Source organism: Apteryx rowi, unplaced genomic scaffold, assembly GCF_003343035.1.
Source record: "Apteryx rowi isolate R43461 unplaced genomic scaffold, aptRow1 scaffold_110, whole genome shotgun sequence".
In the NCBI taxonomy this organism is placed as follows: Eukaryota; Metazoa; Chordata; class Aves; order Apterygiformes; family Apterygidae; genus Apteryx; species Apteryx rowi.
This window is the reverse complement of record NW_020447309.1, coordinates 383214-397615: the sequence shown is the minus strand read 5'-3', so window position 1 is coordinate 397615 and position 14402 is coordinate 383214. Positions and strand designations below refer to the sequence as shown.

Sequence of the window (14402 nt, the reverse complement as noted above, 5' to 3'; positions counted from 1 at the left end):
CATTTGCATGTTCTACATGAAATCAACAATAAAAAGACAACAGTTGTTTTATGGTTTCTCCTCTGAGATACTGATACACAGTTAGTATGTAAATACCAATGTTAGCATGTGTGTTATTCAAGCCACACTGCACTGGAACTGAACAGGAGTTTTATCTGAGTAAGAGCTTTAGGCTCAGGCTCTTTAATCAAATCTACTCAAAGTTCCATATGAAAACATAACTAAGATCAAACAACTTTAAAACTTCATGGGRAAAAAAAAAATCAATCCATCCCCATAGAAAACATGAGGGCTAACCTGTTCTCAGTATCGGCACTGCATTTTGGAGATAACAGTTCAAAGGACTTTGTGAATTTCACCACCTGTCACATAAAAAGAAAAAAGGAACTTAAAATTGTTATTAAAAATGCTACACAGATATGAAAACAGTAGTATAAGGTTCCTACATTTTTATGATTTTTTTATCCCATGATCTTAGAATAAAAATGTAATGTATATTCTCACAATGGAGAATTCATGTTGAAACTACGCTATTCACAATTCATAAACACGCAATATCAAATCAAATCATATTTTTAAGCCTCCTTCATGAAACTTTGTTGCAACAGTATGTTTTCCTTCAAAGGACTTTGGAACATAAATTATGGAACTTTATTTTCCTGTATTAAAAAAATGAAGTTATGGATAAATAGAAATATGTATTTACAGTACTAATAGTAATCAATTTTCCTTGAATGTGTGGTATCGGCATATCTGTCAACAGCACACGTACGTGTAAGACTGGTTGATGTGACACAGAAACCAGCTAAGGTTTTTGGATGCTAAGGTGATTCCCTATCTTCCACTTCAAATCTGCATTATAAAATGTTTTCATGTGATGTACAAATGATGAACATTTTAGATATGGTTCAAAATTGAGTAATCCTATGCAGATATATTTTGATATATAGATTAATCCCCAAAATAGGCAGAATCAGGAAACTAACTGTAAATTATTGAATTGTAAATTGTATTGTACTGTAAAATATTGTAAATTGTAAAAATGCCCAGGTGGGTGGCAAGATGCTATTCTCCTACTCCAAATTAAAGAAGAAAAAGAAATGATGTTGACCCTTTTTAGGCTTAACTGAATACCTCAGCTGCCCATATTTCAGGATTTGGTCTAGAGTAATGAGGCCTGAGGCCTCATTGCCTGGGGTCTGGAAAAAACCTCTCTGCTCAAAGGTAGAAATAATACTAATAGCAGAAAAAATGAAATAAATGATGCCACCCATAACCTACTACCAAAATAATGTACTCTTCTATAAAAATAAAAATCATATTATACTTGCAGCCATAATAATGTTCTGTAGAAACATAGTAGAATCACATCTTATAATTATAAAATCATTGTGGGGGGTCTAAAATGGGAAAATAAACCAGAAATATTAAAATTCTATAACAGACAATACATAAACGAAATACAAAGCTTGATCCTGCTTTTATGAATGCTAGTATAATTTAGGGCATACTCCACTAAAATGAATTAATTTCTATTAGTGTAAATGAAATGAGAATCATATCTTTCCTCCAGGAAACAAAGTAATGGTTTTTTTGCCCTACTCGCAGACACAGTGGCTTGTGATTGTCTCTCTGATAATCAGTTAGACACACAGCCCTACAACAAATAATCAATTACAGAGTCAGTGAATCCCAAGGCATTTGGAGAGGAAGAAAATGGTATTACAAGTAACATTTTTTATCCTTCAACTATTTCTCCAATCAGTAGAAAGGCTGATAGTTTATTTCTGTTGAATAGCCTCAAAACACTAACAGGGGCTACAAATATAGTCACTTACTTTGTTAATAATAATGATAATCATAACAACAACGTTAAAGATTCTTAAAGAAACTCTCAATACCCTATGAATGGCAGTGTTACACAGTCCCAGTAAAAGCCCATGTCAAAATGGTGCATGAAATCTAACTCTTGACAAATACTTTCATATAGCTTACCTCAATGTGTTCACTTAACTGAGCTTTGCAACAAAATAATTATTCCTTGCTCAAGTGGACAGAGCAACTGGAAAATAACAAGCCTGCTTCAACAATGCTGAAAGTCATGTTTTCACTTCACTTGCTCAATGCAAAAGTTTGCTCCTAAACCGAGAACAAATAAGCGACTATCTAGACATTTGTATTTAAATGTCTTTTTCAGTGGATTTTCTGTCACCTCAGGGAACAATCACTAGGTCAAAATAACAAGAGAACTGATCTTTTCACAGCATTTTCATCATTTAGGAACTGAGACCAGTTCTCATTATTTAGTTTGCAGAGTATTTCCCAAAGGTATTAAAGGAACTTGTTAAAATGTGCAAACATAAATATAGCTGCTCCCAGTCATACTCCACCAATAGCTAGAGTGAACAGAAATCTTTCAGGAAGAAGCAAATCCCATGCAGCACTAGTCACCAGAAGCTGTGGAGAAAATTCACTGTGTTACAGGTTCAACCCTTACTGTCTTGTTTTTCATTCACAATAAAATACTGGATTTCACACGAAACATTCATGAGACGAGTTCACAAGCTGACCACTATGAAAACACGGATTAGATTGCTGTAAAGCTGAGTTGCTGAATATACAGGATATGGTCACGTAAGAATGCCTTGATGAGTTTACTTTTATCTGTTATTTCTGAGGGGCCAGTAATCTGATTAAAGATTTTTATGTGAAACCAAAATGTTACATACTAGAATAGAAACTACATCAGTATTTCAGTGTGCTACATTTAAACAGTAACAGATGCAAAAGTATGAACACTGTAGAAATAATAACAAAGGTGGCTGATGATTATTGAAAAGTATACTGAAAAGATTAGTTCTAAAAATAAGCATTAAAGATTTGTTGATGATGCAACTGTTTTGGTTCTGAAACCACCTGCAAGCAACACTGATTTTATATGGCATTAGCCTGAAAATGTTAGCAAGGTTGTAAGTTCCAGGTAAATATAACTGATGCTACAGAAAGGATATTTCTTTCCTTCTAGTGGCTATATTGCGAAAGAAAGGAACCTAGAAAATAAATATTTGATAACAAATCAGGTAATTTTTCTATTTTGAGCTGACCAGAGGAGCACCTTGTTTCTCACTTAAGCTGTCCCTAGCTGCGTTGTAAGCACTAATTGCATCACACAGGCAATCAAGAAGCACAGGTCATCAGCTGGATCACACCACTGCTAATCAGATCCAGCAGGAACTTACAGACATCCCATTAAATGCCTCTAAATAAGCAAAATGAATCATAAAGATAAGTTCCAGTTTCCCTTTAAAAAGCAATGTTGATTAAAATTTGACCTGTACGGCTGAAAGAACACTCAGTGTCCAATACTTACACATGACATGTGACAGCTTCCCCACAATAAAAACAGCTGTTAAACCACTCATATATTAGCACTTCTGTAAAATGTGAAGACACACTTACTGGTGATTCAATATCTTCCAGAAGTAACACTGAGCATCGTTCACACTTCAGCAGAGTCTGGGCCCGATGCATAATTTTCTTGACAATTTTCTCTAAGTCAGTCTGTTCCTCAAAGAGATCATTCACTACTTCCAACAAAGCCTGTATACAAGGACAGAAGACTCTTGTATTGGTTGCAGAAGTAATAAATAAATGGAGCATTGCAAAGGAGGGGTAATCTTTGGGCTTGATTTTAATATAAGTGATCCATTGAAATCTTCATTCAAATAAAGTTCTTAATGATTATGGCAACAGCATCCGTGTGTGTTTGTGTGTGTGCATGGGGGGTTAGCCTGAGAAAGAAATGGAAGTCAGCATTTATAAGCTCAACACTGGGCACAATTCTAGCAAACAATGGGAGTCTTTCAAATTATTTCATTGTGATCCAAAAACAAAACGTCACCATTAGTGTCCAGGTTTATAAGGAGGGCAAAATACTGGCTTGTCCATAACGTGTTACTTACTAACTATTTTCAACCATGGACTACCCAAAGCTAAAGACCACTGACTGCTCTGGTATGCCACAAAGTACAGGTCACCATATAGCTGTCAAACGGCAATGACATTTGTTATGCCTTCCACGGCTGAAGTAACAAGAATGAAGAGTCTGTATCTCTAATCCAATCTTCTGAGGTGCCCACTCTCCAGAATTTACCATTTTCTAATGAAGAATGAGAATGTCCTTAATATTTTTCTGCTGAATGCCTCCCTCAGAAGATTAAATGTTGATCCCTCCAAAGTCTGTCAGCGTTCCCTGAAGGCTGAGAGTCTGTAGCAAATTTTAAGTCTCTGAGTAGTCAAACAATTATTTTGTTTTAACATCAAATGAATAAAAAAATCTTCGGCAGAAAAATATTTCTTCCATTCCACCCCTAACCCCCACCCTGAAATATAGTGGTCTGTAAACAGTCTTAGACAGAAGACAAGGTAAAAAACTTCATGACCATCAAATCTATGCACTGTACTCCTAAATTATTAGAAAGGACTATTCTTAGTTTTTGAAACAGTGGAGGGCACTAGCTTCTATACACGGAAGGCACCAAAATCCTGAATCTGAAAATGTCAGTGTTGTGTACACAGAGGCCAAGACAGCGAGCAGTTAGCTTCTACCCACCTACCCACTGTAGTTTGCCAGGTTATGAAGGAAGAGTAATTAGACACTACAGATGGCAGTTCTGCTGAAGTTTTGGTGAGATACGATACGTAATAACAAAAGTAATACCTGTCATTGCAGGAAAGATGATTAAAAGAAAAATCCAAGAATTAGAGAAAAAAAACCCAAACCCCTCCAATGCTCCATTTTATTTCAAAAAAAAAAAGCTCTCTGAGAAGTAAATGGCATGTGAGCTCAGTATTATTTTCACTTCTTTGCGGCCACCTGCCCCAACTCATGCATGGCATCAGCAATCATGAGTAATGTAACTATGCAGACGCATGCTGTCAAAGCCTTTCACGTACAGGGTTTTTGCTTGCTTACTTTTAGAAAGATAGATCCACATTATTTGCACATGAATATTACAAATCCAGGATGCTAGAAGTTTGATCTTTCTGGAATTTTAAGAGATTTTGAATCTGTGGCCATGTAACTCTTTCTACTGCACAGTCTATCTTACAAACACAATTGTCTCAGTGCTATAAAACAAGAAGTTGACATCAGAAAACAACAGCTACCACTAAGAGCATATTTACCTCCTACCTTCTCCGTTTGCTGCCTGAATCAAGTGCACTGTCTGTTGTAAATGTGTTGTTTTAAAATGAAACATACTTAATTAAAAATGTCTGCTTAACAAAGATGTAYGCAGAGCTGGAATCTGAAGGGATGGGGGGGGAAAAAAAAAGTGTTCCATATTGGTCCAATATACATTTTTTACTTACCCTGCTTCTGTCATATTCCTTCCTTGAAGCTGCAAATAACTGGGCGTTAGATATGGCAATCCCACAAAACGGGAGGTACATCTGCATCACCTAGTACCAAAAGAAACTCCCAGTCATTAAAAACAAGTGCAATTAGATACTCTCATTTTTAGCAATGAGACGCAACTTAGGTGGCATTTCACTGGAAAATCTCAGCCCACTCATTCTTCAGCAGAACATGAAACAAAGCAAAAATATCATGGACAAAGCATATAAAATGGATGGAACAGATAGAATAGGAAGGAGAGAACAAACACATTTGAGTTTGCAGATCCCAGCAACAAGGTTCTTCAATGATTTGTCAAGAAAATTTCAAAGATTCTCAGTAATTTAATATTCTCATATAATAATTTAATATAAAAATTCTCAGTAACTTAATAATTACTGTAGGCACTGCACCTTCTTCAGTAAAAGGATTCTTTTTAATCTTTCTAGACTGCTTCTGTTCTAAGACCTAAAGTAAATAATAACAGAGAATGGCAAGCTTGAGGCAGAGTCACATTCCTGCTGATTTCTTATTTTGCAGAATATGAGCACAGTGGACCATGGCACATCAATCTGAAACTACTGATCAGAAAGCTGATTGTCTTCTCAAGGAGAAAAAAGAGGGGGTTAAAGAACATGCTTGAGAAAGCACAACAGAAGAGAGAAGAAAGGTAAATTAAGTTGAAATGAATGAAGAGGGGAAGAATTTACAACCTTCATATTCATCTAAACATCTGGGGGACCAAACTGGGCCTTAAGGAATGCATCACTATGCATCAAGACAGACAGAGATTGGGGAGGAGGGACTAGTAAAATATTTTGAGAGGCATAAGCTGACCATACGTTAGGCTGGCTCTTTGTGTGAAATAAACTATTCTAGTCATATATTTGATTACCTATAGGACAGTAGGCAAGGCACTTTCACAAGGACAGGAGGGGACTGAAGTCCAACAATATTAGCATTTTTAAGCTACATACTGATAACAAGCCTGTAACATATGGTCCAAGGTTAGGTTTTGGAGACATTAAGCAAATTTTGTATGGGCTGACATTTGCAAAGTCAGTGAGAGTTGAGGGCACTCTGCCATTTACGGAGCCAGCTCTTCTGTGCGTCTGCGGTGATACAGGAGGAGAAAAGCTAATCAGGTGATTAGTGGAATATTTGAGAAGGTAGATAGAAAAAGCTTCAATCCATTTTGATGTCTTTGGATGAAACACTTCATGATATGCACTGAAATAAACATCAGCAACAAGAGAACTTACTGGCCCTAGAAGATGACAAAAAGGTTAATGTCACAGTGTCAGCCTTGTTTATGAAGTAAAGGCTTAATAAAAATAACAAGCTCCTGGAAAAGTAGGTTGAAATCTTGGCATCTTAGAGAAGCTCCCACAACGTATGGAGCTACACAGAAGTCACAACAACAGTAAAACTTTGGATTTGGCAGGCTTGATATTACATCAGAGAGAGCCTGATAATGTTTGCTTGTCTGTGTAGCAGCAACTTTTGAACACTGCATCTAATCAGTTCAAGAATTTCTGAGAATATTCTGGGTAATTCTAGGCCTAATAAGGATGGTAACAGTAAAACCAAAATCACTAGAAAGCCTGATTTCCACAGTAAGTTAACTGCGTGCTACTGACAAGCCCTCAGAGGTTGCTTAGGTGGTCCTCCCTCCCTCCCTCTGTGTGGTCTGTAGGTGCAATCCCACACCGGTGGTGTGAGCAAACAGCAGAGGAACCATGGGCCAGGAACGAGCTGCTGCAGGGTGCTGGTGAACCACGGGGGCAGGAACAGCCCAGCGGTGGCTGCTTCCCCTCAGAGGCCATCGCTGCAGTAGGAGAGATGCCGAGATTGGCACCTTCGGTGCCATGCCTGCCTCAGGAAAGTTACTCACGTTTGCACCATTGAACGTGCTCGAAGAGATCCCAGATGCCTCTGCCGGCAGAGTTGCCTGGGCACCGCCGGGGAGGCGGGGGGCGTCTGTCTGAACCTGGCCAAAGCCAGGGTGGAGGAAGGTGGATGTGCAGGGTGTGACATGGCAACAGGCAACATGGCATATAGGCAGTTTGTGAGGGCAATGGGCAGGATTACCATGGAGAATACTCAACTGTTTTTCCACCGATAGAGGCCATTTTCTGTCCTTTGAGCAATTCTGAGATTTTGGCTGGGGAGGGGGGAACCAAAACCACCTTCATCCTTTACTGATAACTGCACAAGAAAGTGTATGATCTGAAAACAATTTCAGCTGGTCCACTGAAGCATATCATTCTGATCTTTAAAACAATTTAATCGTTTTTAGTATCTCCATCATTATCATCATATGCTAGGTGTGTGACCTCCTCTTTTTCTGGTATAAAAGAAATTCAGTTTCTAAATGGAAAGTCCTTTTGAATCTTAAAAGAATGCTGCAGCAGCTAACCTTTCTTCTCAAACATTTTCAACTGCAAGATCCACTGTGAACAATCCTCTTCCGTAAGAATTTTTGACTTTGAGGAACAGGCATTTTCCTTTGAAATTCCATTCAATTAGAAAATTACTGCCAATCCAGAACAGGGGGCTATTRAGACTATCCAAGCAAAAAAAAGAATTTTAAGCATTCAAAAGAACCAAAACACTGCTGCAACTGCTATTCTATGTTATCTTCCTTAAATGTCTATTGGTCCCATGTCATTTAATTTGTCTTTGCCTAAAGACAAGCTTTCTAAGACGATCTTCAGATCCTCTGAATTTTGCACCTTCACAGCTACCATTCTGCCAGAGTAACTGCAGCTTTTAAGGATACACACAATACACCTGCACTGCTAATTCACAAACACTTTACTTTTGTCCTCTTGCACCATGGTTCCCTCTAAAGGAGAACGGCAAATACTAGACTCAGCAAAGACTTGATCTTTGTGGAGAGCCAGTAATTAAGCTCGTCAAAAATTGCACCACTTCGGTAGGAAAGAAATGAAAAGTAAGAGTGTAAAAAATCCCCGAGGGGGGATAATTCTTTATAATAAGAATTTCCCTGAGAGAATTTGCATATTTCAGTTTACATTTTATTTTCAAAATGAAACAAAATCCTATTTTAACTTGTAATAGCACTAAATGCCATAGCCAACTAAGAGATGCAGAGCAGAAGAACTTGCATCTGAGAAAAATCTGACCTTTAATGTAATTTTAAGTATGATACTGAGACTGAATAAGTTTTCACTTGTATAAATACTAGAGACTAACGTAAAAACTAATCCTGCCCCCATACTGGAACCTCTTGTCCCAAAAGTAATGTGACATCATGGCAATGGAAAGTATTTGAGAAGCTTGTGAACCTTCAACCATCACAAAAAAAGCTTGCAAAGATTACTTTTTTAGCAAAAAGAAAATACAGTTTTGTGATATTGAAAAACACTACCCAGRCTGCAAGGCACTGACTCTGTATGGAAATTTACATCCATAAAACACTGCTTTGTAAAATGCCACAAGTCTGGAAAGCTGTTGACTTACATCCTGCCTTTCATTACCTGAACTAATTGTGTAAGGTCCAGTGCAATTAACAACTGGTCACCAAGTATCAAGCTGTTTACCTGATAGAATAGTTAGGACTTATCAGTAGAATAAATGAATAAATGTCCACAGTTATTAAGGGGTGGGAAAAAAAAATCAACCGTCAGGTGGAGAGGAACCACCCTTTAATAATAAATAAATCAGTTATCCCAGTCTACAAAAGAACAATTGACAAACCAAAAGCCTCCTGACGTTCCTCTTCTGTACCTTCTGATCTGCAAGGACAACTGCTGCTTAAACAGCCTTTGGCAAATTGTAATACTGAAAGAAATGAAGAATAAAGGCATCTCTAACAGTAACTGAATTTCAAATAAGCTTTTTATTCCGGAATTACAGAATGAAGTAGAAAGCAGTTATCACATTTTGACTTCAAATTGCTAAATTAAATCTGCAGTACTCAAGACTGCTTCCTGGTTTATATTGTAATATTTTAAGAGAAAAGAGATCTTTACAAGCACCTCCAGCATGTTGACACTAAGGCAATCGACACTCCACACCGATAAGAGTTAAGCAATATGTTACTTCGTATCTGTCTGGCCACTTACTGTAAGCAGCTGATACTGCTGTGCCAGGTGCACTTCAGGGGTCTTCTCTCCAAAGGGAACATAAGCAAACAGTTGTGGAAACAGTACATATCACCATTAACTGGATACTTCATTTTTCCCTCCTTTTAAGTGATAGGTATATAATTACAGATCCTCTGGGGCTCCAAGGTAAAAGAGTACTGCATCACTGAACCATAATACACTGTAATTCTATTGCTACCATTTCTCCTTAAACAGAAGCATCTAATTTATAAAACAAAACATAAAGCACAGTTCATTTTTTAACATTTGAATTCTCCAGCATGGAAATACTTTGGTAATAAAATACTGATTGTTGGTAACCATAAGTAAATCAGGCAGGAAGAACACACTGTATGTGTGTATAAGGAGAGAGCCTGTGCTTGGTCATAGATACACTGCTAAGCAGCAGATGATGGGAAAGGACACAGATATAAATTACATGGTTATTTTAATTTGCTCAGTGAGACAGGATCTTGTTAAGAAGGAGCTGTCTCCTTCCCTGTCTGCTGCTCTTTCTGCAGCACTGAACAGGCCAGGACGGCCTCTCTCTACCAGTCAAGGTCTGTGCAGGTTTTAATGACCAGTTTTATTACACAATAAACCCTACCTGATGCTGGACCTTGCAAAGCAGCCACTGAACACTGCTTGGGTAAGCAGCATGCTTCCATTAGACCAATGCACAAAATACTCTGGTGAATCCCCTGGAAAAACTACAGCTGATATACCCTTCCAAAAGACATAAAACAATTTCCCCTTCCTATATTGAAGGCCAGTTTTTAAAAACAAATTTGAAGCAAAATGGAGTATATCTGAAGGGAAATTTCTTTCCATATCTAATTTTCACTAATGACAGCAAGAAAGCCAGCAGATTTATTAAACAATGCAAATTGCTGGGAAAGCAAATAAGCATAATATGAAAACATCAGGCACAGAGCTTTAGCAGATACACCTTCTTTGTTTATTTCGGCAAACAGATTAGGTGTAACAATTCATCATGCTACCTCACAGTATATTAACAAATGAATCAAACAGCAAATATGTAATAGTATATTTTAGAAAAATAATATTCAGCTAATCTAATGAATATGCAGAGATGTTGGAAGAGACCATCATTTGTTTTGGTGCCAACTATAAGGCATTCAGATAAGATAAATGCAAGTTAGCAAGATTATACTTTGAATTACTTGGCATATAGGGTCTAGGTAGCTGGACGTGGTTTCTTCTACCTAACCCTCCAACAGCAGGTACATCGTCCTTGGGTAGTGACCATACTCACCTCATAAATTCACAGCGGCATGCAAAAGCTAAAAAGCTGTGCTCACTTAGAAACTGTTCAATGTTTTTTATCAGGGTAGGAAACCTATACAAAAAAGATGAAGTGATGAGCCCCAATTCAATAACTCATCCTCCTCACTTCTAAATTCTATTATTTTATTATAGGATTATGTTATGTTAGGTACTGAAACACAACTACCATGAGAACAAGCAGAATAAGTACTAGAAGCCGCAATATTCAATTATGCGGCCATTCAAATTTTCAACTAAGGGCTGAAGATGATGTATCCTCTCCGCAAAACTAAAACAGTGAGATCAAATGATTGTGCTGACCATAGTTACTTCCTCCTTCCTGCAGAAATATAAACACCTGTTGCTTAGTATCTTCATATATACAAACATTAGACCTTTAAATCCACAAATAAGTATCTAAGCAGTAGCTGGACATTCAGAAGTACAAAGCACTCCCAAATTCCACTGGGGTAACTGCTAAGACAAGAAAGCGGCAAATAAACCTGCACCTGTCTCATTGCTTTTTATGGTCGCAGTTCTGAAATCCAGATGAAGCACACCAGTTCACCCTCCAAATTTCAGAGGACAATCTTTCATGTTTCCCACTGCTCATTACCACAATTTCACAGGCCAAAAGGTGCATACTCTGTTCCACAATAATTTCATACACGATATAAATCTTTTTGTCACAGAAGCAGGCAGGAGCAGTCCTCTGCCTAAGCTCTTTCTGCTGAGTGCCTGGCTCAGGGGATACCTACCGCCTTTACCTTCGGCTCGGCCTGGCAGCACGGTGCCTTACTAACCTGCAAACCCTTCTCTCTGCTGCCCAAGTCGGCACTGTCGTGGGAGCCTGCTGGCTTCTACTTTCACAGTACAAAAGAAGGCTGTTTTCTAGAACTGGGTGTCTCATGGGAAATTATCTAAGTTTGGAAATTTTCACCTCAAAAGAAGAAGGTACAAAAGCCTTTAGCTTCCTAACCTTGGTGGTGTTTTATCCTCACAAACAGTACAAGCAGCACATCACCACAAAACAGTTAAAAATACTACTTTTCTTATCCTGCATAGGAATGCAGGCTTTAATTGCAATATCTCAGTATGTCTTTTGATTTTTTTTCGTGGCATATAATGATATAAGCAATGAAGCTGCAAGATTGTAGACCTGCAATGCAGAAAGTTATTAGCTAATTGTAAAAGACAGCCAGTGCTGCAACGGCCGCACACTGCAGAAGTAAAATGTTAACTTCACTCTTGCTGGCTGGAAAGCAGTGCTGAGCTCAGCTTCAGCTAAATGAGTCGACATTTACCCTGTCTCCCCAGCAGGCGTTTTAGCCCATGCTACGCACTCTCCTGGCATGGCTTAGATAGCACCCGGTACCATAACTACCTGGTAGATATAGCCTAACTCACGGCTACCAATGTACTTCAAGCATCCCCCTGCCTGTGGCTGCAAAAGACACCAATTTTGATGTCTGATGGAAGTAAGGTGCCTCTCAGCAAGACTGGCGTACTCAAACTGGCATAAACTCTGAGTTAACCTCTCAGTAGATTGTTGTCTGGTTCAACTGTTGTCCTTAGTGACAGCAGGAGCCACTTTGCCTTAGACATCTTGCTATGTCCCCTTGGCAAGGTTGTGGGGGAAGGGAAGTGGTACAGGCTTCCTAGAAAGAGAAAAAATTGTTTTTTTTTTTTTAAGTAAAGATTTTTGCAATAGTTTGTCATCATTGTGAATTATGAATGTTTTATGAACATACTTAAAACCAAGTCAGGGAAGCCAGCTGCCCCTTTAAACACTTCCTGAATTGCTAAAAATAGGTTCAGTGAATGAAATATTTTACTGAATTCTAAAAACAAGAAACCAAAATCAATTGCAAAATGGTTAAGCACAACTACTCCTCCAAATTCCATTACATTCTGCCAGCTGTGCAGTGTGTGGCAGCCTCAGCCGCTGTCAGGCCTCTGATAAAATCTGATCATAACCTAGGTTTGCAATTCCCAGAAAGATTGTCCAAAATTATTTTTCCACCCCACCTATAGACCAAACCATTGCTTTGCAGAGACACCCCATGAATTATGGGCGTGCAAGCTGGGCACATAACTCCTACTTACATCACTGAACCTACAGAGGCTCCTGGTCCAATTTTCTACTAGCTCTAATGCTTTTTTTTTTTAATTGTCATTTGTGTGCGGTTAATATTTACACAGTGCTGTAAAAATGCACTGATGCTCACAAATAAAAGGCAACATCTTTGCTCTGTAAAGCTATCTGAACTGTGGAAGTTTTTGGTGGCTGCAAAGAGCCTAAAAACGACCGTGGGCACATTTCTTCAGCACAGACCCTGCGCTTGGCTGCCTCATATAATTACTGGCACACATTCAAACTATGTAATTGCTTCATCAGGCAGACTACAACACACATCTCCTGTAGGAAGAGACTTACTACAGTTTTTAAAAGTGTCTCCTGTATAGGTCACTGTCCTCAGGAGCCATGATACTGGGAGACTACTGTGCACAGAGCAGAAGAGCAGGAAAGGGCACGAGCACAACTTTCACAGGTTCAGCCTCAGCCTCTGACCCTCTTCTGGCCTTCCTCACTGCTCTCCAGTCGCTACAGCACAAAATCCGTCTTTTCTCTTTTCTATTACGTGTCTAAGATCTTATGGGAAAACAAATAAACACATCAAATTTGATTTATAAAAACAGACTTATAAAATTGTTCATACCGTCAGAACTACACACATCTACTAATCCTATTTTATTCTTGCCTCAGTCACTTTACAGTTAAACATTATTCATATCTGCCTTCACCAACAGGAGACGAAGCTTGAAAAATCTAAACAAGCTACATTGTGAATTATACTGTCATACACACAGAAACACTGGCAGGGTCTATTAAACTTGTTTTAAACAATATTCTATAGGACATATCTAAACACCTTAATGTTTGCTTGAATTTAGCATGCGGCATAAAATGGGAAGGACAGTAAATTGTATTGTAGATTTCCACAGAGCACCTCATTTTAAACACTGTTGCTCCAGATAAATACAAAATACTAAACCATTCTGCTAAAGACCAGCAATCCACCAGACGTTTGCCTACATGCCACCCGACAGCAGCGTTCCATGATCAAATCTTGTGATCTCATACATGCAAAATTCCTGCTACTGTTATTGGAAATTTCTCCTTATTTGACTCACACTCAAACCAGTGACGCAATACTAATAAGCCCCTTCCCACCAAGTCATTCAAGCTGCCACTCAGCTAGTCAAAATGTGGTATTAAGCCACGATTTCCATCAGGAAGGGGGGAGGGCAAGGGGAGGAGAAAGAAGTTACACAAGGAACAGCAGTGGTTCTATTAAAATGAGACATGTTGAAAAGCAGCAATGAGGAAGAGTAGAGGTGGAAGTCCAAGACAAAACAGTGTTGCCACAAGGCCACGTTACAGCGGCAGTGTAGTCACCTGTAAGCCTAACACCCAGCATTCAGCATTCAGTCCTGGGGGTCCAGAAAAGGTACGTTAAACAGTCAAACAGCTTGAAAGCAAGGAAAAAAGTCACCTTGCAGGCAGCCTGAGTGAGAACAGCAAAGCTGAAGCAATATGATCA

At 38.6% G+C, this 14402-nt stretch overlaps 1 protein-coding gene across 1 annotated transcript in view; it reads right to left on the bottom strand.

Annotated features, from left to right (window-relative positions):
• Positions 1–14402, bottom strand: part of PDE11A (phosphodiesterase 11A) — a 124944-nt gene that overhangs the window by 74549 nt on the left and 35993 nt on the right. Inside the window, exons 2-4 of the mRNA XM_026075391.1 lie at positions 5374–5463; positions 3460–3600; positions 298–362 (exon numbers count right to left, since the gene is read on the bottom strand). Of these exons, the coding sequence (XP_025931176.1) occupies positions 298–362; positions 3460–3600; positions 5374–5463 (296 nt within the window). The remainder of the gene's footprint in view (positions 1–297; positions 363–3459; positions 3601–5373; positions 5464–14402) is intronic.